The 27114-nt window shown below is 39.6% G+C and overlaps 1 protein-coding gene across 14 annotated transcripts in view; it reads right to left on the bottom strand.

Annotated features, from left to right (window-relative positions):
- Window positions 1–849: 849 nt before the first annotated feature.
- Window positions 850–27114, bottom strand: part of GPATCH2L (G-patch domain containing 2 like) — a 40453-nt gene continuing 14188 nt past the window's right edge. For 9 of the 14 annotated variants that reach the window (XM_039705609.1, XM_039705612.1, XM_039705613.1 and 6 more), the window contains 4 exons: window positions 26501–26555; window positions 24397–24482; window positions 14887–14978; window positions 850–9870 (listed from right to left, as the gene is read on the bottom strand). In XM_039705609.1, the coding sequence (XP_039561543.1) occupies window positions 9698–9870; window positions 14887–14978; window positions 24397–24482; window positions 26501–26555 (406 nt within the window). In that variant the 3' untranslated portion in view covers window positions 850–9697. Of the gene's footprint in view, window positions 9871–9918; window positions 12823–14886; window positions 14979–24396; window positions 24483–26500; window positions 26556–26607; window positions 26648–27114 lie in introns of those variants that run through there. The other 5 variants (XM_039705619.1, XM_039705624.1, XM_039705620.1 and 2 more) reach the window with 4 other exon arrangements.

Here is a 27114-nt window from a genome sequence, read left to right as displayed (position 1 = left end):
TTATAAAGTCAGCATATTTCCCAGGGAACATTTCACAATTCTCACAGGTGCAACTTGTAGATGAGAGAGGAAAATAATCACTTTTAAAAATTGGACAACCCTCTACTCCCAAAATGGTGTTAAAAACTTGAAGCCATTTCCAAAGGATCTTGATCATTTTGTTTAAAAACATTTAGTCCACTTGCATTCTAATTTTTACAGTTTATTCATTGGAACAATTAAGGTAAAGGGATTCCTGTGTTGCTCCTACCACAAACATGCATAGCATACTGGGACACAAGCATAGCCAAAAGAAAATTAGAAGTCCTCTGTTCATTTGATCTTTGAAGTCACTGTTATCATGGTAAAAAAGAATGATGCCAACCTATCTTAAAAGAATGTTAGTGCTGGCAAAATGAATTGATATCCATTAAACTATCAATTGAAACTGACCTACTCATTTAAATGACATCCCATTTGGGACTAGGCAGATCTGAAGCAGTGGCTTAGAAATGAAAGGCTATTTAAGAAACGCTGAAATTGTTTCAAATTCAAAACAGGGAGCATCTCACTTGTTTAGAGACAATGTCCTGACAAACTGGGAAACAAAATCATTACCAAAAAACCTCCAAAGAACGGACATGATAAATTACCTCAAATCCTTCACTCGGGTTTGCAATTCAAAGCAAGAAAAGCATAGTAACTCCCTACAGACCTTCAGATTACAGTTTATACTTTATACTTACGGAAACGGTCAAGGAAGCATGCAGATTAATGGAGAGCCCAATACTGTAAATCTAGTCAGATGTCAGCAAAACCTCTCTTCCCCCACTCTCAACTCAGTTCGCTTTATATCAGATAAAACACTTCTTTCATATATTGATTTATTTCCAGTTTCTATAATCAGAACAGAGATTCTGCAAGAGCCTCATTCAGAGAATACACATCTTATTTAAAACAGAAGAATACAAGCAGGAATCTTTCTTATTTACATGTTACCCTTAAAACAGAGTCCCAAGAATCCAGAGTCCAACCCCTATCAAACAGCTAAATCTTATGACCTTATAAAATATTTGGGACATGCACAAGGCAGCTCTTCACAGACTTTGAGTAGACCTTTTTGTGAACTATCTCCTGTTTGACAGCAGGAGGAAGCTAAAATGCAACTGATGGTAGCTTTGGCTCACTATCTGGTGTTGTCAAAACCTGAGAGAAAATTCAAGGACTTCAGAAGTGCCCAAGGACTCTGGTCAGGCCAGACCAGCCCTCTTAGAAATGCCTCCAGCAATGACATCTAACATGCACCAATCTAGACAGCCTAGTCTTTAGGTGGAAGTTCATTTATATGCCCATTTACAAGACAAAAGATGCTTTATTACTTAGAATTTCCAAAGTCATAGAGGGTTTTCTACCATACAGGCGTGACACCTCTGATCTTCTTCTGATAAGACTGAACTCTTAAGTATTGCAAACTACAAATATGATTGGAACAAAATTGCACTATAATACTGCTAAAGGAAATGCAATACATTTTTGAATTAAAAAAATAATTCTTACTTTCTAGGACCTTGTACATTGAAAAGCAGTGGTAAGAACTTTAGGTTCAGCTGCCTGAATGCCACCTCCTACAGCAGTGTTACAGCAGCATTTGGGCAGCAAACACTAGCAGCACATTTGGCTATATGAGTCCATGAAGCCTGAATAGCAGTATTAGAACACTCTGTGAGGAGTATCATAAGTGACTCTTAACAGTTACTCTGAAGAATACTTTAGGTATAGACACTAGAATTGAATGCATATGGATGTGGAATACTGGGGATTTTCATGCAGGAGCACAATTAAATGTTAAATGACAAGTTTTACAGTATGAAGCTTATGAAAAATTATATATATGGGTTAATGGATTACATAGGACTTGTTGACTGGACATAAAAAATATATGTCAAAAAAGCCTCATTGTAAAGAAAGAACAAGACTTTTCAACCTTGCTGAAAAAAAAGCATGGTAAGACACAATGTCAGGATGTTGATATTAGGAAAAAGAATACTCCAAGAGAAGACACTATTTACTTATAAAGACAGTAATTAATAAGAAAACTGATTACAAACAAAGATATGCTAATCCTTACTTGACGTTTTCATCATCAGGATGTGTCCTTGTAAAAATATATTTAAATCCCATTGCAGGATAAATGCTATAACCAAAAGTTTAAAAATGTTTTTTCCAGCCTCAAAGAAAGTTTGTACATCTTTTTGAGGCGGGACACTGGGCTAAGAGAACACTTTAAAAAAGTATCACTATATTATTGCTTTATCTTTACAGTAACCCCCAGGTAGGCAAACCAGGTCACTGTGAGAGACAGACTACCAAGACAAGTAGACCTTTGGTCTGACACAGCATTTTTCATGCTGTTCATCCCATTTCCTTCAGAGTTTACAAGGACAAGAGGGCAGCTTTGTAAAACCCTGGACATCCTCATCATACTGGCATCTCTGCTTTAGGACATTGAATACTCTAGCTGATAACTCACAGGGCTCAACAATACTTTTCTTGAATACTGCAAGTATATATATATATATATATATTTTGCATCTTTCTCTGATACAACAGGCTGTACCACTCCATTTTCCAGTTTTACCAATTCTTTAAGCTGGTACAAGAATTCTCTTTACATAGTATGCCAGTGAGCACATCTTTTCAGCCCACTGGACTCACAGTGACAGCCGTGTTTGCACGGGAAGGCATTCTCACCACAGTAAAATTGAGAACGATGTTGAAAGTTCCTTCTGTCTCTACAATGTAAATCTGTATTAGATGTGATGTGACTGAGGCCCAACCACATGTGGGTCTCCAGGCTCTGCTGCCAGTTTAGTCTCCCTGCACTTACCTGTGGCACTATTCACTCTCTTAAAAAAGAGATGCTTTGGTATGATGAAGCCATTATGTCCTCTGTGCCGAGTTCAAGCCTTGTACTGGGTAAAGTTAATAGCCTAGGATTATTTTGTTTTACCTCCTGTATAGCAAGTGTCCCCTTAAGCTTCGTGCTTTAAGAAGCATCACTGTATTTTTCCTGCATTTGATGGTACAAAAAGATGTCGCAATCACAAAACACAAACTAGAACAGAATACAGGAAACAAAAACACAGAAATGAAGTATCACAATGAGAACAAAAGTTCATCTTTCTTTGATAGTCTCCTAACAGACCATTAAAATACATTTTCTGAACAAATGTAGCATCCTTCACTTTTGCTTTACTGAAGAATTCTCTGGTGACAAAGTGTTCCTCAAGACAAAAAAGCAAAGTTGTTATCCAATTCACAAAATTTCTTTTCAATATCTAGGCACACATACTATTTTTTGTAGCATCTTCCTTCTTCAGAACAGAAGGGGTTACAGTAAAAGAGACACTCCATCATGCTTCTTGTTGCCCTTCCTACAATTTCCCTTCTCATCCTCTGCCCACTAAGCAGGTCTCCACAACATCCAAAAAATAACAGCAAGAGCATCTGCAGTTTGAAGGACAGCACTAACCTACTCAATGTCATTATTCAAGAATTATGCTGGCAAGACACACCTCTGCATACCACAATCACAAAGCTAATCTATCATTCAGTAGCACTAGTCCCAGCCTCTAACAAGTTTCTCTCCAGCTCCTGTTTTGCTGCTTTCTCCACTTGTTACTGTACCTTAAAATCATAAATCCATCACGACAGAAACTACATTCTTTTACTTCAGTCTTCTCCAGTACTTACCAAACTGGGCATTAATCCTGACTAGAGCTCACTGGAACTACTGGCAACATGCAAAGAACAACTAGAAAACATGCTTCTCTCAGCTTTTGATTTCTCTTTCACTGAGTGTCCATCTTCTCCCTATACACAGAAGTATGTCATTTTGAGATTGGTCACTGCCATCGATGAAAAACTGTTGCAATTGCATGAGGTCCCCGGAGACAAGAAGGGGTATGTATCTATACATCACCTTTCTAAAAATACAGGAAAGAGTACTGGTGGAGTGACAGGCTAGTCAGCCCTACCTCAGTCCCCTGCAGCTTCATGAACCAACCTTAGGAAGCCATTTCTAGGCACCCAAAGGACAAAGAGGTGACTAGGACTAAATGATGGAAAATCAAGCCTATGAACCTGTCTTCTATGATGGAATGATAGGCTCTGAGGATGCACAGAGGGCAGCGAATGATGTCTCCATTGACTTCAGTAAGCCCTTTGATGCAGTCTCTCACAGCACCCTTACAGCCACATGGGGAGCTATGGACTGGACAGCACCCAGTAAGAAAGATCAGAGAAAAGCTGTCGAGGTTAAGCCATCAATGGTTTGAAATCTGCATGATGGCTACTTATGAAAAGCATGCCTTGGAAGGAAATACAGGCATTGATAGTTTTCAGAGATCATTAGTGACCCGGTGGAAAAAGACAGAACATACTCTCAACAAGATCAGAAATAATGGCATGTTGAGGAAGGGAGCCACTGATATGCTGCAGGGTGGGGATACCACCAAAAGGGACTTGGACAGATTGGAGAATGAAAAGACAGAAACATCATGAAGTTAACAATTAAAATAGAGTAGTTCAATTGGAAGGGACCTAAAATTAGTAATGAGTGCAACTGACTGACCATTTCAGGACTGAACATAAATTAAAGTAAGGGCATTGTCCAAATGTCTCTTAAACCCCAACAGGCTTGGGCCATCAACCATCTCTCTCAGAAGCCTGCTCCAGTGTTTGACCACCCTCCCTCTATAAAAGTGTTTCCTAATGTCTAGTCTGAATCTCCCTTGGCACAGCTCTGAACCATTCCCATGTGCCCTGTGACTGGATACCAGGGAGCAGAGACCGCTCTCTCCACTTCCCTCCCTCAGGAAACTGTAGAGAGCAGTCACCTTCTCTCAAACAAGACAAAACCAAATTCACCACTTCCCACAGGATATGCCTTCCAGCTCTTTCACCAACTTGCCATTTATTACTTGCTCTGTTTTAAAATTACACCATGATCTAATTGAGTGAGGGGATTGTCCCACTCTTCTCTGCACTGGTGCAATCTCACCTCAAGTCCGGTGTGCAGTTTGGGGTGCCACAATATAGGAAAGCTATAAAGCTATTAGAGGGCATCCAAAGAAGGACTAAGAAGATGGAGCTGCTCCTGAACATATTTAGGAATTCCTTTTTAAACCACATCCAGCCTTCTTAGATTCCTTTGCCCTTCGGGACTGGTTCCCAAGGGATTCTGTCAATCTCCTGAACAGGCCAAAGCCTGCCCACCGGAAGTCCATGGTAGAAGTTCTGCTGGTGTCCTTCCTTATTTCACCCAGTACTGAAAACTTTAACATTTCACAGTCACTATGCCCAAGACAGCCACCAACCACCACATCACCCACTGGACCTGCTTGGTTGGACTTGATGATCCCTTTGGGTCCCTTCCCACTCAGGATATTCTATGATTCTATGATTGAAAGGACTTTAAATGCCTTTCACTAGCACCCAGTATGATCTCCTCTACACTTTTTCCAGGTACTGGGCTAGAGTAGCAGGTCGGTGTTTCTTGGGTCTCGCTTCATGCCCTTCTTGTAAACTAGAATAATGCTGAGTGGATTTTAGTCAGCATAGACCTTTCCCAGACTCCCAAAACCTTTGGTAGGGACTGGGAGAGGGCATGCTACAACAACCACTAGCTCCCTCAGTACTCTGGGATGAATCCCACCTGGCTTCATAGACTTACAAACATTCAACTGGTCCCTTACAATCTCCGTGTACACAAACAAAGTCACTATTCCCACAGTAACAGTCCTCCAAATCAGAAGACAGAGCAGCCCAAGGTCTGCCATCAGTATTATGAGACCAAGGCAAAAAAAAATACTGAATGCCCCCACTTTTTCTTCACTCCAATTTGTCAGGTGATCATCTATAACAAATATCAATGTTTTCCTTAGACTTCCTCTTGCTATTTAAGTACTTCAAAAAGCCTTGCTTGCCTGACACAACAGTTCTGGCTAGTTTCAACTCTAATTAAGTTTTGGTCTTTCATATCTTCTCCCTGTATATGTGAACTACAGCTCTGTAATTTTTCTGGAAGCTTGACCTTGCTTCCAGAGATCATAGAATCTCTTTCTCTTCCTGAGATTCAAGAGGAGTTCCCTGTTAAGCTGGTCTTCTGCATGGCTTGTTTGACTTTCAACACAGAGACATCACCTGCTCTTGTGCTTTTAAAAGGTGATTCCTAAAAACTGACCAGACTCAAGGAACAGCACACTAGTAACTAGCTCACTGAGTCGCCTAAAGTTATCTCTATTGAATTCCAAGGTAGGAACCTTGCTGACTGTTTTCCTCATTACATCAAAAATTTTAAAATAACCTATTTCATGATCCTGTGGCAAAAGCAGCCACCTACCATCATATCTCTCAAAAGTCCTTCTTTATTAATAAATAACAGGTTTAGGAGGGGATCTTTCCTAGTTGGTTGAGTACTTGTGACTACAAATTATCTTCAACATACTTCAGGAATTTCCCATACTTGCCTGTCACAGTAGTATGGTATTCCCAGGTCCTGTCTGTGAAGTTGAAGTGTCCCATAAGGACAAGGAGAAAGACAAACTGAAAAAAGACTGGGTAGTCCTGGTGGACAAAAAGTGGAATACGAGTGAGCTGAGTATCTCTGAAGCAATAATCACACACTGGACCATCTTCACAGTAGCATAGCTACTAAGTCAAGGCATGTTATTACTCCTTTCTACTCAAGTAATCCACATGGGAAGCAGTATCCTTCACACTGAGTACTGTGTGAGCAGAGTGAGTTCTAAGAAATCTGCCTTAGATGAAAAAAAGAGGCAAAACAATGGACTTATTTTATTCATCTAAGAATGTTCTAGATACTACAATCTGTATCAAGTTACTGAAGTCTGAAGATATATTTTGATAAATACCCTAGAGCAACAAGATACATGATCCATTTAGGTTGCCAACCACTCAGGAGAATCAAATTTGATTGAGAATCTGACTGATTTGTAAATGGACTCTAACCTAGAAATAGAAAAGACAGGGCAGCTGCAATAATTGGAATCCCCTGGAACTTCCAGAAAGTTGCCATGGCAGGAAGTGCGGATTGTCAAGACACTGCCACAGCTGCTCTTCAGTACTGCCACAGGTACAATCTGCCTTTAAAGGCAAGAAATATCTCCTAGGAGCTTACAACCTAAGTAAGGGCTTAACCAGATAACACTACTACTGACCTCAATAGGAAAATATGATAAATTCTCTTTCCCTGCACCCAGAGAAAAATCACATAAAGCATTGCAACACACCCCTCCACCACCACAATGACATGAAGGCTCTTGATTCCCTAACACCTTTCTTGAAAAAGCTTTTAAAGCATCCTGACATAACAGAGGAGAAAAAACTATTTGGACAATACTCAAGAATACGCAGAATGTAGCAAGATATATCACAATTGATTTTTAAAAGGGAACACAATGGCTAAAATTGTATATAAATAAAATAAATTGTATTTATTGCATAAAGCTGAATGGGCAGTAATCTGAGTAAATCTGTTGAACAGACTCAAACCATGAGAGGCTGTGGAGGATACTCCATGAGATCAAAACCAGTCAATTTCACAAATGCTCTTTTAGGGAACCACTCATTATCATTACAACAGCATGCAGTTTAGATTACAAGGCTTCAAATCCCAAATTTTATCTGCAAGTTGTCAGAAGAACATTATCACCTTTCCCATTCACTGTATTCATGAGTACTAGACAGCCAAGCTACTACTCTTCAGATTTACCTTCTCTTCAGATGTTTTAGATTACAGGCCCTCCAGTGCTGAAACTTCCCGTGTTACTCCTTAGGCATCATTGTTCAAAACAGCTACAAATAAGACAAATCCATGACAACTTTAAAACAGGAACACTACTTCCTTTATAAACTGTTACAGCTTGTCCTGTAATCCAAACTGACTTCTCTATTCCTTCATTAAGGTAAAAAGGGTTTCCCCGTTCTAATTACTTCTAAAATGTACTACCCCAAATAAAAAAAAAAGAAAAAAAGTTTTGAGAAGGATTTACAGAGACAGATCTGACAGTTTGCTTGTACTGCAAAATATAAATCCAATTTGGATGTCTCCCCAAGAATAAGTAGGTATTAGGGGATCAGACATAGTGTGCATGTAACATAACTAACTATATCTGTCAATCATGATTTAGCAAGTCATTCAATTTGTTTTCTGTATATTATGACCATTTCCCATTTTAATACACAGCTAAAATAAATCACTGCTTCATATTTCCCCAATCAAATCTGTCCCTCAGCCACTTGATTCATAAGAGAACAGAACACTGCAAAATCAATAAAATCACACAAATTTTGCCATCTGCTTAAGAGTGCTAGATGCACTGCCACAATCAAAACAGACTTTACAAGTTTAAACAGTACTGTCTGAAAGCTCCACATGAGGAAAGCAAAAAGTTCTATTCATAGAAATAGGACTTAAAGAACTTAAGAAGCTGTGAGGCCACCTGTTCCTTGGTACATGCTATACAGGTATATATTCTGAAAACACAGTCCAAGATAAGCTCCAGAGTTATTACAGAGAGGAAAGAAATCCCTGTCCATATATTCTGCAACACAGAAGGTAACAGCAGACCAAGTGGAAGTTCCATGAAGAGAATCTCTTTAGTGTACACTGCAGTGTAATGTGCAATCATCAGCAGCTGGAGACACCTCCAGTAGGCATAGCAGACAATACTTTTGAAGGAAGAGGAAGCATGATAGAGAAGGAGTCTGATCTATACCTGTAACGCTCTGAACTCAGGTGACACTTTAAATAGCTTTTTTGTTCAGTGGCATGTTAACTTCAACAAGCATCCTTTAGAAACACTAACAGATATTTTTAAATTTATACACTGAGATACAGATGTTTTGTATATTCTTCTACCATACTGCAACAATATTCAAGGCTCCAGATTTCTATCCAGGACACCAACTTGCACATTTGCGTCCAAGCAGTTCTCCCAAATCCTTATCCAGCAGGAGGTTTAGGAATGAGCATGCAATACACAATAAAGACTGAAGACATTCAGAACAAGGGAGAAGGAAAAAGTCAAATGGATAATGCTGCCAGTGAGCTAATGGCACTTTCTACATAGACAAGCACCATATTTGCTTTGCCAGAAGCAACATGATTTCAGTCTGTTAGCACATGGCCAGAAAACATTCTGCTAATACAGGATTCAGATTCCATGTTTCCCTCCTCATTCCCCAGCCAAGAAATCCTTCTGGTCTGGAAGCAAGCAGATGGAGATTCCTGCCTCCCTGAATGGCAGTGGGACTTTCACCCTGAAAATGCCAAATACACAAACAAGCAACATGTCCGGGAGTGAATAAAGATCTGAAAACCCAAAAGAACCTGTACATGACCCATTACATATGAGCTGGAATCAGGGAAAGAGATGAATTCATAATAAATACAGTGATAGCAGGAAAATTTCTAAAAGCCACTGCAGTCCCAACACTGATTACCTTTTCTTAAGCATAGATTCACAAACATGATTTAGGTGTGTGAGGCACACAGACCAGCCTGGATGATGGCACATATCACACACCAATACTGAAGATACCACTACTGCCAAACAAGATGTTTGGTGCAGACAAACACCAGAACCAAACACTTCCAAAATCGAGCAATGCTTTACAGTTGCAATGCTTCCTTTCAGCTGTATCCAGGGCTCTTCTCTGGTGGCATTTTAAAAAAGTTACTGGAGGCAGGAGTAGCAGATTTCTCAGCTGCTGGTATTTTCCCCGTCCACTCAGAGTTCTGGGATCTCAAGGATGGTGTTGCTGGTAGCTCTGATTCTGCTGCATCCATGTGGACAGATAAAGTTGCTGGAATATAAAATTGCAGGAAAGGGGGAACAATAAGAAAGGAAAATAAAAAAGTTAGAACAACTAACTTCATGGCAAACCCCTCATATACATAAAATTTCATTTATGAGAATATTATTTATTGAATTTCTAAAAGTTCTTCATCCAAATTCCTCTGAAACAGAGGTTCTTGATAGCATTAACAATTTTGCTCTAATGATTCATACATCCAAAACTCTAAGTTCACAGTCCACTAACTAGTTCCCTTAGTCAGAGTTCCTGTTGAAAATCAAAGGTTTTATCTGTCCCATATTTAAAGTGAATCAATTCACAATCATTCATCTTAAAATAACTTGGACTCCTTGCAAAGACTCAATTAACTCTCTACTTGAGACTTTCAAAGTCTCTGAAGATGTGGCAAATTTCAGGTTGCTAAGCTCCTCTAAAGAGGAAAACACACCTCTCTTCACCCAGTAAGGGCAGTACCATGAACCTCCACATACATCCAAAATGGTAAATCAGGATATTATGACAAGAAACTACTTGCCAAACTAGGTTGAAATCCATTCTCATTTTCTCAGTACAACCACTGCTTCAAAATGGGGCAGGCTATAATAGCCAGAGAGATTTGCAGATCCATAGCTAAACCCAACAGTTGCCCAAATTTCCAGAAGGATTGCCAAAAACCTAGAGATATGAGAGTTTACTCCAATTCTCAGTATCCTGAATCACTCAATCCTCACAAGCAGAACAGAGCCAGGTAAAAAAGAGTAATTACCACAGGAGTCTTTGGGACAAACAGAATTTTTTAAACAAGTAACTACTTCAATACAAAATACATCTCTTCATTGTAGTCTCACAACAGATAATAGTTGTTTGTGTGTTTTAATTACAAGTTGCATCTGCTGCTCTGTAGTGGATGAAGGATAAAGAGGCCACAGCAAGCCTCAACTAGAGGACAGATTGCTTTGAAGTTTAAAAAGTCAGTTCAATGCTTGAGGTTCCACATTCAGTAGATCTGGAACCCAAACAAGGCTGATTTTGTAAATCCAAAACGGTGAGTCATTCCCATACAGCTACAACACAGCTGACAAAAGTACCTTGCAATTTTCCATCCAGCCCATCATCTTCCTCTCTCTGAAGGTCATATGAAACATGAAAAAAACCCCAACAACTAAGTCAGTCCTTAAACTCACAATCACCACCAATGCTACATTATGCACTCCTTGCTAGCAGCCTCCACACTCAGGCTCTCCATCTTTCTCCATAAAAAGAGAAAAAGAAAAGGACTGAAACTGGCTTCTTGTTTCTGGGCATGGCAAAGAGTGAATAATTAGCAAGAAATAGAAGAGGGAAAATTCACCAAATTGCTATTACTCATCAGACTGTTCTCTGATAAGCAGTTTCACAGGCTGCTAACTATCAACTTTTTTACAATCTAAGTGTGAATACATGCCAAGGCAGACAAAAATCTATTTATGCAGATTTTTACCCTGGACTCACAGTAATAGCTGATTAGGACGCCAGTTACTGTGTGCACTGCTACATACATAGAGTATTAAACCACACAAACATTAAAAACATCAGTGTAAAGACTGGTAGTTGTTCACCATTTATGACACAACCATCTGTACTCGTGGCCTATTCTGACAAATTAAGCCAGACATGACAGTCATTTCAAACCAGAGAATAACTTCCAAGAGAATAACATTTTATGCAGTATGTTTTAGACAAGCTCTACTGTGCCACTGAGGATATTATTCCAAATCTACTGTACTGCAACGAAAAGTAACTAAACACAAGGACACTATCCATGCCTTCTAAGTCTCAGATCACTGAAAGGTCAAAGGACCTTTACCACCATGGACCTTCTTCCTCCCTAGGCACTGGCTGTTGGTCACTGAGTTGGATGAATCTCTGATCTAATCCAGTACAGTCAGCCTTAACTTCCTCCAGATTTTCTTATTCTATGGCCAAACTACCCCAGCCAGATTTTTGTTCTTATCAGGTAAAGGCCTCATGCTTTAGGGCTCACACTGTTCAAATGTGTAGTGTGGAAAACATTAATTTTCACTCTCTCTGAATATTTGCATAAGTTTGCCCAACTTAATTTTGACAAAAGTAATTTCCTGAAGTGCAAATTAATTCTGAATTTTCTACCCACTTTGTGTTGTTCTCAACAGCTCAATTATGGTATTTAGGCCAGTTAGCCTCAAAGAGCAGGATTAATACCAGAACTTTAATACTACAGCAATACAATAGAGACCCAAGGCACTTCTACAGTAATGCAGTTTTTTGATGTTCATGCAAGGGTCTCTAGGAAAAGATACTTTACCAGAACTCACAAATACTCACAGTCACGAAAGTATGTGAGAAGACATGGAATAAATTTAGTTCCTTGGTTCCCAAATAAATATTATCTCTAGCTGCTTTTTCTCATTCCTACACTGAGGAGGGAAATAGCACCCACATCTCATCTGCCTTTTATTAGCATCTTCTGATTTCAGCCAAATTCAACTCAAAACTTTCTGTGGATGGTGGGGGGAGTGAGGCGACAGGGGAAGATTTGTAGCTGCATGTTTAAGAAAGAAGCTAAATTCATCACAATGACAGGGGATAGTGTTGGCAGAGATTTGAGCTATTTATTCTTTTAGGAAAATCCTATAAAGAATGACACGAGGAAGCCTCTATCTGCAGTCTTGTTCATCACACTGGTGAGGAGTCCGATAACAGATGTATGCAGTAGCGTGATTTAGTGCCGGGAGCTGGCCCCTGATGTGTATTAATACAGCGGCAAAGCGGAACGAGCCCCTCTTCATCACTCATCTCTATAAAAGAGGTGGAATCCGAGATGGCCCGATGTTCGGCAGAGCAAGCCCATTTGTTCTGCTGACTGATGAAGCCAGCTCAGGCTGTGTCCTTCACCTCCACGGGGCACTCAGGTTGCAAAAAAGGAGATCACTGAAGCAGGACCTGGTCAACAAGTGAGACGAGAGCAGTTGGACTCAGTGAAGGAGCTATTTAAAGGTGAAGAAATCCAGCACTCTGTGTCTGCATGACAGGCACAGGCCTGTATTCTGATTTACCTGTGCTTCACCTTTTGCAGAAGGAAAATACCACAAACATAAAAAGCCTCAGAAGTGAAAAAAATGAGACTGCCATGACTCCTCAGGCACATGTGAACCCCACTATATGGCATTTATATGGGGGTGAGTAGATGCATGGCAAGGGAGAAAAATCTTTATCTCATCAATATCCAACAAACGTAAGAGTGTCCAATTAATTCTACATTATTGCAGAATAATACTATGTATCTTTTTAGGCATTAGTAATTGCATAACAAAATCTCCTTTGACAGAAATAACATCAGATTCCAGAAGTTTCCAACTTATGTGTCCAGGTTGTGCTTCAGCTGTAATTGGGACTCTGCAGTAGAACATCACTTAGGATACAACTTCTGTTATCCAGTCATAAAAGTTTCTTTCCACAAGTCAGTATTGCAGCAAACCCTGCCCACAGCTGTTCACTTGGCTGAGGATATTTCTAAACAGGATCTCAGGAAGAGATCTTTACCATTGCTGGCCCTTAAAGACTCTGCAGACTTTGTCTCTTGATGATCAGTGTAAGCATGCTGCCCACACTCTACTGTAAACTACACTTCTTCCTTATTTTGTAATACATAACAATCCTCTCTCCCTCATCCATAGTAAGAAAGCTTCCCAAACCCTTGTTCTATTTCCAGAGCTAAGTTCCACTTCAGATGCACTCTCAACTCTTCAAAAAGGGTTCACTATAAAATTTGCCTCATCAGGTAAGTATAACTTAAATAGTACTTTGAAACATGTAGGCATGGAAACAGAAGCTCTCCTTACAGAAAGTGACCAGCAATGCTATACATAATGCATTCTGCATAATGGATAAATGGACAGGTAACAGGGGACAGTGAGACATCAGCACTCATACCAAGAAAATCTGGTATTCCAGTGCTAAGATTCTGTGGTTTCAGATACTATCCCTTTTACTACAGAAGTTCAAATATCTCAAAATGGAATACCCAAAAGCCAGGAAAGAATAACCTAAATAAATAATCAGTAATAGATGAAACTTTTGCTGAACAACAGATAATTAATGTTCTTTTCTCTTCTTTTTTTTTAGCACAGAACCTTTGCAACAGTTTGCAATCCAGATCAGTGGCCTGGAGAGAAAGCTCAGCTTTCTTCCCTACTTCATTATTCTGTCTATCCACCAGCCCAAGGAAGAAACACAAACTTCCTCCTATTAATCATCAGTTTATTTGGTCTTCCCCACTGTTTTTACATCTCTATTTTTTCCATCATCTTACCCACTACCTTGTTATTGGATTACAAGAAGAGTTATTAATAAACTAGTTGGAAGAACATGTATCATTGGATAGTTTCAAGATAGGGTAAGGTGAAAGGACAGAAAGAAACATCCTAAAACCCACTGTGTTCATCAGATTGAAGCTTTTTCATATTCTGATGACTAATCAATGACTTTTCAGAAATCTGCCACATGAAAATAGACCAGCATTTTAATGACTACATCCCCATAACAAGAAAAAACTATTTTCATCCAAAAGAATAACACAACCCACAAGGAGTAAGTAGTTTCACCCAATGATGTCACAAAAATTGCCAGATTTTTGCTCCTGTGAAAGTGTCTACAAAAACCCTGATAAAGGGCATCAGAGCCACCAGCTAATGCCAGCCCCATACTGAAGGAACACTCTGTGCATACTGATCAACTGCCTATCATGAGAACTGCATCATTTGGGACAGTGGAAATAACACCTTATGAAGAAGCAAATTACTATTCACAGTAAGGCGAAGCACTGCAAATTATATTAACTCAACATTGCTACATTGCCAAAAAATTGTTTAGTAGGCAGCTTTTGGTGCTATGCAAAACCACGATATGCCCTCTCACACGTTACATTAGCTTCAACCAAAGTAATGCTACCTTTGCCTATGGTGCTTTGCTCAAAGGGGCATGACTACAAAAACACTGGCAGGTTACCTGATGTTGGGCTAGACGTGGAGGCTGCAGCTGGCTTTCGCTTCCTCTTGATGTCCCTTGAACATGGTGGTCCCAGGTGGACATTTGCTTGCCTATGGAAAAAATAAAACAAATTAAACTCAGTTCCAATATTACATTTCTGTAAGACTGACCAGTCACCTCCAGCTCCTACCTTCCCATCTGCTTCTTAACTAGTACGTAGCACAACCCAAAAGTTTCTCAGGGAGTTCTGCTCACATTCTTTGTCAATATAAACTATGCTCCCATTTCCTTTAAGAGCTCACACACAGACTGTCCAGAAGAATAATTGTTTATTAGAATTTAAAGCCTTTAACCTTCTGTGTTTGTATTAATTCCAAATTAACTCCTTGCATACATAAAGATGTAATCAAGCAGTGATATCACGTGTCCTACCATTACTTCTATGGAAGAAAAACAAATGTCTGCAAGATTGCTCTTTATGTAAACTGGGTGATATTTGTTCCTTAGTCAGAAATTATTTTGCAATCTATTTGGTACTGTAGAATCATCTTAAAATGTACCTATAATGCCAAATGTCCATGCCTGCTGTTTCCATTATAGCAGTAAGTTCGTAAATTTAGCAATGCAAAACTGCCTCGTGCTTTTAAAATCACAGTTTCCTTATTAAAGTGCTGTGCAAACAGCTGAATCTGACTTATGGCAGCCTTGTTGCACCTCTAAACTGGCTGAAAAGCTTAATCTGTTCTGTTAATATCAACTGTTAAGTCTGAAGCCTACTGATGGCCATTTCAGTTTAATCATTTGCCAATTAAGAAGAAACCTGTATTGCTGGAACTGACTTGAGCTGAGAGCTCCTCCAAGTCATGTACCTGTAGGAAGCAGAGAAGTTTAATTCAGAAATAACAGTCTGCAGCAGACCAGAGAATTTCCTCAAATACCATCCATAATGAATATAAAGACATAATTCAGCAATGGCATTGGGTTCAAATCCCTTCTTTGTCCAATATAACAGACTTCCCTTGTCAAGTTCCTTGGTCACTCTTATCATGAGATCTGATGTGCAAAATGCAGAACAACAGTGCAAATAAAATCAGTTAAAGACTGTGAGGAACTTTCATGATGTAAAATTTGTAACCCTACAAATTTTGATGATTAAGTGCTGAAAAGCTTCAGTGTCTTCAAAGCTTGTTACTTTGACTTTAAAAAAAATCCTGCAAGTTTAACAAACACTTTTATCACATACTAAAGCCTTTGAAATATAAAAAAATGAGAACTTCATGGGTATTTATTTTCATGACAAAAATCTATTTAAAAAAACAAATATATTTACAATATGTATCATTTGAGATGCTGTATTTATACAAAAACAAATTGTCCTCTTGCATCTATACAGAACAGTGCAGGGACCACAAAGAAATTCCTATACTAGTCCAGTCTATAAATTGTTTGAATGCTGCTGGGTCTATCTATTTACCTGAAAAAAAAAAAAAAGTGCAACCATAAAAAAAAATAGAAATACCTACTGTTCCATCTTCTCAACTAAAATTCAAAAGTTCTACAAGAAGCCTATAAGATCTGTCCTCTAAATCTGACATTGAAGAACAGCTTCAAAAAATTTTAAATAGTGCTACGTTTCACAGACAGCCAGTTTTTCAAATGTGGGATCACATATTAATACAACCAGACAAAGAAGTTGCCTGAGGGGATCGAGTGTATTCTCAGTAAACTCACCACAACCAAGTGCTGGGTCCTTCACTTTGGCCACAAAAACCCCATTCATCACTGCAGGCTGTGGGAAGGGTGGTTGGAAAATGGCCCAGAGGAAAAGGTCCTGGGGGTGCTGAACAACAGCAGCTGAACATGAGCCAGTGTGTGCCCAGGTGGCCAAGGCCAGCGGCACCATGGCCTGGATCAAGAATATTGTGGCCAGTTGAACCTGAGAAGGGATCATTCCCCTGTACTTGGGCAGGCTGCACCTCAAGTCCTGTGCTCAGTTCTGGGCCCCTCACTACAAAGGACATTGAGGTGCTGGAGCATATCCAGAGAAGGGCAGTGGAGCTGGGGAAGGGTCCAGAGCACAAGACCTGTGAGAAGCAGCTGAGGAAGCTGGGGTTGTTTAGCCTGGGGGAAGGAAAACTCAGGGAAGATCATATTGCTCTCTGCAACTACCTAAAAGGAGGGCGTAGCCAGGTGGGGGTCAGTCTCATCTCCCAGTCAACTGGCAGAAGAATGAGAAGACATAGCCTCGTGCTGTACCAGGGGTGGCTCAGGATGGATATCAGAAGGACTTTCTTCAAGGAAAGAGTTGTCAAACATTGGAATGAGCTGCTCAGGGAGGTGGTTAGAGAAACCATCCCTGGAGGGAAAAAGCTTTCAAAAATAGTGGCACATCTACAGAATGCACATTCAAATCTCATGTTTGTATATCAAAGTGACTCACCTCTAAGTAACTTTGTAAATGCTAAAAACTGCTTTTGTACATGACTATTATACTGGCTATACACTGTTTCAACATAGCTTTAACCATGTATTCGGAAACATCTAAACACATAGACTGAAGAAAAGATTCAGTTTTTTATTCTACATCAGTGTCACAGTATTAGATTACTAACTGCAAGATTATTATATAATTGTATATAATAATCCAATTAATTTTAAATAATGTAACAACAAAAATAATTTTTAAATGTTCCCTTTCTAATTTTATGAACTTACATCAACATTAGCCAGTTGATCCTAGGTGGAAAAGCACTATGGACTAGGAAAGAAGTATGTACTATAATTTCCAAGAGGCTTTATGCAATTTTTCCCAGCTCACAAATGTTACGGCTAGATTTTGCATAAAAGCTCCTGGCTCTCAGTGATATACTCGAACATCTACCCTTACACAAGGGGTAAAAAACAGAAAAATGAAAACAGAAGAATCTCAAAATCCCTTCTTGTAGTGCAAGTAAAGGTAAATCACACTTCAGGTGAAGACTACTAGCAAGAATGCTGTATGTAGTAGCCCTGCCTCTAAGATACAAAGGCTCAGAGGTCATAAATTGTCTCTGTAACATGTTTATGTTTTTCTTTCCGGTTTATCCCTTATTGATCACCCACACTTCAGTTAGTAAATCAGGAACCTATTGATTATTCACTGGCTCTGACTGACCCAGTGGTAAAAGTGTCATTTCAAGTGGATGGCGCACTTTACAGGCACCATAAATCTGCAGGGAATCTCCAGGTAGTAAGTACCTTGGGAGAGAGAAGAGCAGAAGACTACATTCAGGGGTGATAGTCTTCATTAAGGCCTGGACAGAAAGGATGTTTGAGGTATAACTTATGAAATATGGAGATTTTTGGTAGATAGCACACTTTTCAATGTAAATTTCTAATCACTAGCTTGCATGAAGGTCTATATCAGTGAGATAATAGAATTCGTGAATCCCAGTTTAACAGTAGACTCCTATAGACTCCTACAACACCACCACTAGGACAGTCAAGTCAAGGATATGCACAGCACCTAAAACAGCAGTGACTAGGCTAAATTATAAAATGTGAAAATATCACAAGTTGCAATGATGAATTAGTTTTCCTTCCGAAGCTGAATTTTAACAACTCTTCTGAACAGTTAAAAATTACTCTAAAGTAGACTAGAACAGGAAAGGCTGACAGAAAATGCATATTTGTGCATTGTCACAGCCTTCTGTGAAGAAGTTTGATACCAGAACTTTGTGAGATGAAAGATCTGGGCCTAAACTTATGAAGTAGAATAGGACTTACACTGTCCTTACTAGACTTCAATCTCTTCTGCTAAGCCTCCATGCTTTCTTCAATTTTGCATAAATAGTAAGGAGAAAATAATTCCCTGATTTCTTTTGGACTATGACAGTTTTATCATAAGAAAAAAACAGAAGTTGCAGTGCTTAGTCACAGGTGGATCTGCCAGGTGACCAGAGACTAACATGAAAACATAGTTTACAATCTAGAGATAACAGAAATTCTAACCCTGGAAGAGAAAAAGGAGAACACACTTAGAGAAACAAATCAGGATCAAAAATGTGGCTGTTTTTTTGGCTGCAATATATTCAACTCACACAGCAGTCACTGCCAGGAGTTAGTGAATGAAAAATTACACATATATAGGAAAAATGGCTTTCAACAATATGAAAAGTCTGTAGTGTCTTTTTTTGACAGTGATAATATTTTTTGTAATGACAAACTAAAGGAATTATTTAGGAAATACTTTTTGTCTTTTATTTTTAACTTAGTACTTATGGTACCCAGTTCTGCATGCAGGTAATGCTGGAGAAAAACCAGGCTTTGTTATGCAGAAAGATTAAATTCATGGTAGTCTCTAATGTGTCAGAAGTAATGCTTCCTTTCATTTCCTTTCCACGTATTTATTCTATTACTTTATTTACGTGATTTTTAATGATCAGTGCTTGCATACACAGGACTCCCATCTCACTTTTACAGTTTGAGATCACCGTGCACTGGAGCTTGCCACTATCTTATATCTACCACAGTATTTCAACAGAAAACTAGGATTGACAATATAATCTGTGAGAGACAATACAGTGCACAAGCAGACACTAGTCAACAAAGAATCTTACTGAACAGCATCAGGACCCTGAAAATATCACTATCTGTGAAGTCTAAATTGTAGCACAAAGTCCACTCTTTTAAAATTCAGGGTAAAAGCCAGCTCAATCTTGCAACAAAGGTTTCTGAAAAGGCCATACAGAGCTAAATGTGACAACCTGTGGCCTTCTTGGAGGCAAGAGGCACACTGCACACTTGTGGGTGGACGCCTCTCACTGTCATCTCACATCATCCAGCTTGTCTGCTTACACTCTTTATTCTAACCCTATCCTCAGAAGCAGCAAAGCACATGGATTATACAGTGAGAGGCAGTCATTAGTGTACTACTATAAAAACAAGGGATGTTATTATCCTCATGTTAAAGTGAATGTTAATAGAGACTGCCTTTTAACAAAGATACTGCTACTAAAACTCCACACAACCCAGCTGCTGCTGTTGTGATGCTTTATTCAGAGCAAACACAAGCCAAATGAAAGGCTCTTTCTCTAAGCCCTGAGGTGTTACCTGAGGCTGTTGATGGTGGCTTCACAAAATTAATAGTAAAAGCAGAATTCTTCCTCTTCTTTGACTACAGAGCCAGCTGGGCACCAGTCTAATCTGCACATAACATGTGTAAATCAATACAAGTTGCTCATCCTATCTGCATGCAAAGCTCCCACATGTACAAGTGGTTCTTGCTATCACATCCCAGTGTAGATATTCCCAATGCACAGCAGTCTCCTACGCCCTGCAGAGCCTCTTGGGAAGGCTTCTAGAGCACATTTTCAGATTCCAAAATCTCTAATAGGTCAGCTCACTTCTTCAATCATCCAAATCTCATAGATCTTCAACAGCAGCAGTCTGTTCCCCAACTAAGCATTATAATGATGTGGCAATTTCATTCCTAAAAGTCTGCATGAGGCAAATGCAAGTGAATGCATTTTCTTCTTGTTTTCCATGTAAGCACCCTAAAGAGAGATGTGATCCCATATATTATATTCCCTATTTTCACACTGAATCACACTGTAACTATGCCAGAAAGACTCCTACTATTTGCCAGATCTGCTGAGTACACAGATTTGAAATAGCAAGTAAAAAAAAAAATTCTGAAGCGAAGGTGAATTTATTTTTCACACCAGAGAATTAGGATTCATCAAAATGGGAATATTAGGTCCCAGTCAACTGCATGTGACACTAGGTTGATAGCTGCTGTTCACTGCATGCCTGTCAGAAGAATTCAGTTATATTCCCAACTGGAATGTTAGCCAGGGTTTAGCAAAGGAAGACATGAAAATCCTCTAGCTAAATGCAAAAAGAGTAAAAAAATAGGGGGAAAGGTTGCCTACAATGAACTGGATACTGTCTTGCTCAAACGGGAAAGTATGAAATTGAGGACATCTGTTCACTCCTTCAGCTGCCTCAGAAAAGGCCTGACCTTGCAGGCAATCCCTGTACTTCCACATGCTTGGGTAAGAGGCAGAAAAATATCAAGATCTTTGCGTACAGATGCAGAAGTGACAGAACAATATTTATTTTCATACTTCTAGGACCGGAACTGAAATTTGAGACATTCAAGTGTGTTCAATTTAACAGCACCACCACCCCAGAGGATGGGGCAACTTGCAGTAAATGAGGAGATCACTCATGCCTCTACATCTTTATGCCATGTTCCAGGCAAGGTGACAGACTTGCTTCTAAATCAGATTAAACTTTAGATTCACAGTTAGTATTAACAGAGTACATGAAAAGCAATTTTCTTTATCTGTGCTGTTCAAAAGTCTAATACAATCCTTCAAGTCCCCACCTTCAACATCTGCCTGCCATCCAAGGTCCACTTTTCTTATGACCTCCAGTGGGAACATTTAATTGCTTTTTTTCACTCATAATCCTATTTTCAAGGCTAGGCAAATAATAAACGACATTAAGGACAATTTATCTTCTACCTTCCTCTCTTATTCTGCCTGCTATTCAAATCAAAGGGAACATTGGTTCTAGGCTCTTCTGAAACTCTTATGCCTGCCTCAAGGGAATAGCATTCCATCAATCAACAACCTACAACATCTTCTCAGCTACAGAATATTGAATAACCAACATCTAATAAAATATTCAACTTCAGCCTATACAAAATCCTCTTAAGTAGAAGAAGCTCTACAACAAAATTGTGTTCAGACTGCTCCTCCCAGAGAGGCAAACAGGCAGAGGGAAAGAGGAAGGATCCCTTGAGTTGCCTGTGTAAGTCTCTACTTTCTTGCTTTTAGCAGTCTGCACCGTGAAGTCGAAACCTTAACAGACAAGACATGATTAGCAAACGTTTTGTGCTCTTAAAGGAGAGTAATTATAGGCATGTGAAAAAAGAAGAGATCCCTGAGGTACTCTTCCTTGCATGCCTCCCGAGAGGCAGCAGGGCCATTAAAAATTCCATGATGAAGAGGAAAAACAGTCTGGGAACAGCCAGGAGGCAATACAGCAAATTAATACACCAGCCATCCCTAGGGAAGACTGCAAGAAAGCAGAAAACTCTCCTTGCTTCACAAAATAAAATTATACCACTAATGATAACAGTCACCACACACACAAAACTGCTTCTAATGATGGGTGTGAAATTCCCAGTGCTGTGCATACACTTTGAATGAAAGCTCTTCTCATCACAGACATAAATCAAGAAAGGTAGTGTAGGATTTATACTGCCTTTCAAATAAGGCTTCCCAAGGAACCTTCTACATAGGCTTGTCAGTGTCAAGGAGGAGGTTCTTTCTCAATCCTCAGCTGCATTCAGTATTCTGGCCTTCAGCTCTGCTTAAGCAAAAGTACTGGGTTACCAGTCTTCCAGATAAACTGCACCAAAATCCACCAGTGAGACAAAGAAAACAGTTCCATAGCAGAGAAAGACTCCGTTTGGTAAATATACTCCACTGGACATGACAGCAGAAACAAAGCAGAGAAAGGAGATTTTGCATGGCACAGCAGGCATCAAGCTGAAGAAACTGGATGGCCACAAAATCAAGACCATGTCTTTTCTAATATGTTTCATATTATTTGAGAGGATTTGCTTCCCATTCTGGTAAATTTCAGAGCAGAATTTCTTCAGGATGAGGTGCAAGCTGTTAGAAGCTTCCCGAAGCACAAACTACTGAAATTGATTCCATACATGGCAAAAGCAGGAGATGTTAACGGGGGCAATAGCTGGTCTGAGCTTACAGAGATCAGCTGAACCTCCTGTAAGAAAATGGACTACTAACAAGTGTGCTTGGCATGTAAAGCTAAGAAGAACTACTATCAAGAAGATGTTTCTCTGAAGGAACAATCTCCTTCTGTGCCCTTAGCAGCATCTTTACATAAAGGAAGCTCCTTGTACCAAAGAGTTCAATCCTTGCCACATACATGGGGCCACAAAACACACTCATTCTTTTCATATTTCTTTCTCCTATAAAGGTTCTTGAGCACATTTCACACTAAAATAGGAACTATTTTCTCAGATTCCAGGCATTTAAAAACACGATTGCATCTGAGATGGTACAATTTCTCTGTCAACTCAGTAACAATTCAGTGATTATGTTTGTCAGAACACCAGCCATCTGTTCATTAAAGGAGGGAACCAAGCATATATATTAACTGGTTAACTAGACTATATACCCACAAAACCTAGCAAACACAATCCCTCTAGGTTTAGAAATCCCTTGCAAAGAACTTGGCTTTGCAAAGGGCCTTCACTGACCATCATAAAGGCAGAAATTTTGCCCAGTTTGAATTTGCAAGCAGGATTTGTCCAGCTCACCTTTCTGAAGACAAACTTCTATAAAGCACCAAGTAATACACTGGAGGCAAAAGAAAGGCTATCCTAGCCGAAAATGAAGAGACCATTCAATCTTCTTCCTTCACAGAGTGAAAACATCCCCAGAGTGGGGCAAAAGCACAGAAAGGAATCAATTTGCTGATGCACAATCTTCTGAATTCCTTTTATTCTCATCCAGTTGAACATTTAAGAGCTGATTTCTTCCTCCCTCCCCTTTTCCAGCTTAACATGCTGGCTACAGCAGCATGAGGTCATGGTGCGACATCGCAAAATTCCCTGCAGAACCCAGTGGGAAGAGAGGCTTTGCTGGGTGGGTGCCAGGCTTCTGTTCAGACACATACAACCTTAGTACATTTTTCATGCTCTATTTGCTAATTAACAAGGGAAAGAAAGCCATGAAGCTGAAAGTCCAGACATTTCTTTCAGATTGGGCCCCTGGTACAAGCACATAAGCAGAATTGTGTCCAAAGCAAGACCTTGTCTATTTGCACAGAAAAAGAGCTCAAGGGCACCTTACCTTTAGACAGTCACCTGCAGCACAAAAACAGGAGTCACCTCTAAGGCCAACACTTGAATTTAATTTAGGATTAGTCAGCAGAAGGTGCCTGAATAGTATATTAACCCAAACTATGCAGACTCAAATATACCTAACATCTGGCCAAACCAGATCTAAATTTCAGCTATTGCTACAGAGAGGTATCAAGCTACTAGAGGTCACCTCAGGTGAGTTCTTAATCTGATCAGAGGGTCTATTTTAGACACCTAGGATAGCCAAATGCTTCAGCATGTCACCTACACCAGTTTGTCAGCATTTTCCCTCTCATCTTGTTCCAATTTTAATAGTGGGCAATGATACTATGTCCATTTGTATCTATTAAACAGACTTACAGCAACTCATTGCACATTGCAAAACACATTGCAGTTTTTTCTAAAGGAACACTATGTTCTGCCTGTCTGTCATACTCTGTTTCACACACTGTAAGCACTTAGTTCATTGAAATTCTCAAATAAACTGCATTGCTATATTTTGTGCTAAGTTTGGACGTGGACTTCCCAGGGAAAAGTATGTTAAGTTGCAGGTCCATTATTGTTCAGATCACACAGTACTACTGAAGACATCCAGGAGAGGGAAGCGAGCCAACCCCAAGAAAGCAGAGCAAGGGAGTTACCTGGCAGTGCAGTGTGCTGGTGAGCATCTTCGGTGGGAAGCATCAGCAAGCACATCCAGAGAGTACAGAGGAGATAATGGATTGAACTGGAAAGTCAAGAGATTTTATTTAAGAAAAGCATTAAAAGAAATAGTGTCCAGATAAAGCTCCTCAGATCTGTTCTGTTCACACAATATAAGGAGACTTTCAGCTGTCCACATAGTAGAAGGAGACCTTTCTGGCACCTCAAGATGAGAACAGACAAAAGGCTAGCACAAAGGGTGAAACAGCAAATCTGACAACCACCTTCTCACAACAGACAGCCTCAGCACACTCCTCTTCCATCTTGCATTATTAAAAATGCTGGTTGATTAAGAGCATAAGTGCTCTATTGCTGCATGCTGGGAGAAAAAAAATCTACTTTTCTTTCAGAAAGCCTCTTGTCTACCTTCACATTGCAGAGAAATAAGTCACTGTTATGAATTGTGCAAGCACAGAGCAGTTCCTGTATTCCCAAGGGTTGTGTACATCACTGAAACAGACCTCTAGAAGACTCAGGCCCATCAGGTTAAGTTCACAATGAGCACCCAATTCATTCCATGGCAAGTGAGTTGCTCCTTCACTCTCCTGCAACCTCACAAGCTGTCTCTGCAAACTGCTTAAAACATTTTTGAAACAATGCATGGTCAGGCATTGTTTCTAACAGATACTCTGTTAGACATACACTAGAACAATCTTGAGGGCATCAAACCTGTGCAAGACAGCTTGTTGTACAAAATGCAATGACCAGGATTTTTAGTGGTCAGGACAGAAATGGAATAATCTGATCAATCAATGCATGGAACAAATTTTGCTCAATATGTAAATAGAAGCTTTAGACTGGTAGTTTCTTTGGGCTACCTGCTTTATACTTCCATTTGGCATTTCCTCTTTATTTGTAATTCACACCTCAAGCATGAAATTAATTTCCATCTGCTTTGCAAAGTGCTACAGCAATCTCCAGAACATTTTTCTTGTATTACTAGGATTACTGATGCATTTTTAAATAAGGACAAAGAAACAATCCACACCTGTAGCTGGACTCCTCATACAACCTGTCTGCAACTTCAGAACTCAGTACTAGTACCTTTACCCTCCACCTTCCTGAGAAAGAAGATGCACCACAAAGCTGCTGCTATCAGGGAGCTCCTCCTTAAGTGGGACTGCTTGTTTACTGTCAGTAACACTGCAGTTGCACAGTAGGGAACATCACCAGGAAGCCTCTGTTACTGGAATGCCTGATTCAAGTTCATTTAAGAAAAACAGAAGTTACTTACTTTTGGTCATTTTAAAGCTTATGTAGTTGCTCTTATCTTTAGATAAGAGTATTACTATAGCAATACAAAAGCAATCTGTAAAATGTTCTCACTAATGGAAAATACACAATTGTACAAAGGCTTGAAAATTATTTCTTGCAATATATGCATTTTTAGTCACCTGAAGGTTAAAAAAAAACCAGTCCTACTGCTCACCAACCATAAAACAACTCATATAGGAATAGAAAGGAGTGTGCATGGCCAGGAGCACTGCTACAACACGACTGCTCAAACGGAAGAGTGTTTTTTTGCACTTTGCTATCAAGAACTTGAGCTTTTATATCTTAAAGTAAAAAAAACCTCTTAGCACTGAAGCTAACAAAAACTTAGTGGAGAATATAAAAGTGCACACACAAGAGTTTCAGTTACAAGAATGCCTATTTCTCTTGGTTATCACCTCTTACATTTTGCCAGTACAGCTATTTAACTACATAATTTAAGCTCACTATTTTTTCCCTTCTCTGTGGATGAGACTATCAGGTAGAAGGCTGAGCCAAACAAGGCAAAACAAAGCAGAAAAAAATGTCAAAAGAGAAAAATCTTCCAATTCTCATACAATTTTGAGAGGCCAAAGCTCCTCCTGCCAAGAGGCATCTTCCCTCCCACTCACTCAGAATGGATGGCAAACACTAACCTGAAACAGGGACATAAATAAAAGGAGTTCCTGAGCTATCCAATTTAAATAGACAATACAATGCCTAGGAAATGGGTTGTATTCAAAGTGCAGAAGACATCAGTTAACAAAATGAGAAGGGACGGGACTGCCTTACCTCAAGTGCACAGGCCACAGTGTGTGGGAAATCAGAAGCCAGCATTGTGTTCTTTCTAGAGAGAAGGAAACCAAGAAAATAAAAAGGGAAAAGCAGAGTCTCCTCACCTGGTTGCGATCTCTCTTCCCCATGGATGGTAACCAAAAACTGGAAGGAGGCAGAGTTGAAAGAACAGGTGGGCACAATGCCAAGGAACGAACATGGAAGGGGGGGGAAAGGAGGGTTGGGGATAAGGAAAAAAGGGGAATGGAAGAACAAAGATGGAGGGAGAAGGAAAAAGATTAAACATCATCAGGAGTCATATTAAAAACAACAAATTTCAGATCAAGGAAGAAAATTAGGTATCAACAGCTGGTGAAGGCTGGATCCACTGCACTACAGTCAAGACGTGCAATCCCCACCTACCCATTCCCCAGAACAGCATTAGGGAGATGCCAAAGGATAAGCACCAAGACTACTTCTAGTGCTGACTACAATTTAAATACACTAATTGTGGAAGGAGGCAAAACACCAAAGAAAGAAAAAGTAATTTCACAGCTGCCTTGTCAGCATTATTTGAGTAGCGTCCACACACTGGGGCAGCCTTATAAAAAACATATATATATATATATATA

The sequence above is a fragment of the Passer montanus genome, unplaced genomic scaffold (assembly GCF_014805655.1).
Source record: "Passer montanus isolate IOZ18808 unplaced genomic scaffold, ASM1480565v1 scaffold18, whole genome shotgun sequence".
NCBI lineage: Eukaryota > Metazoa > Chordata > Aves > Passeriformes > Passeridae > Passer > Passer montanus.
This window is presented reverse-complemented; position numbering and strand designations above follow the sequence as displayed.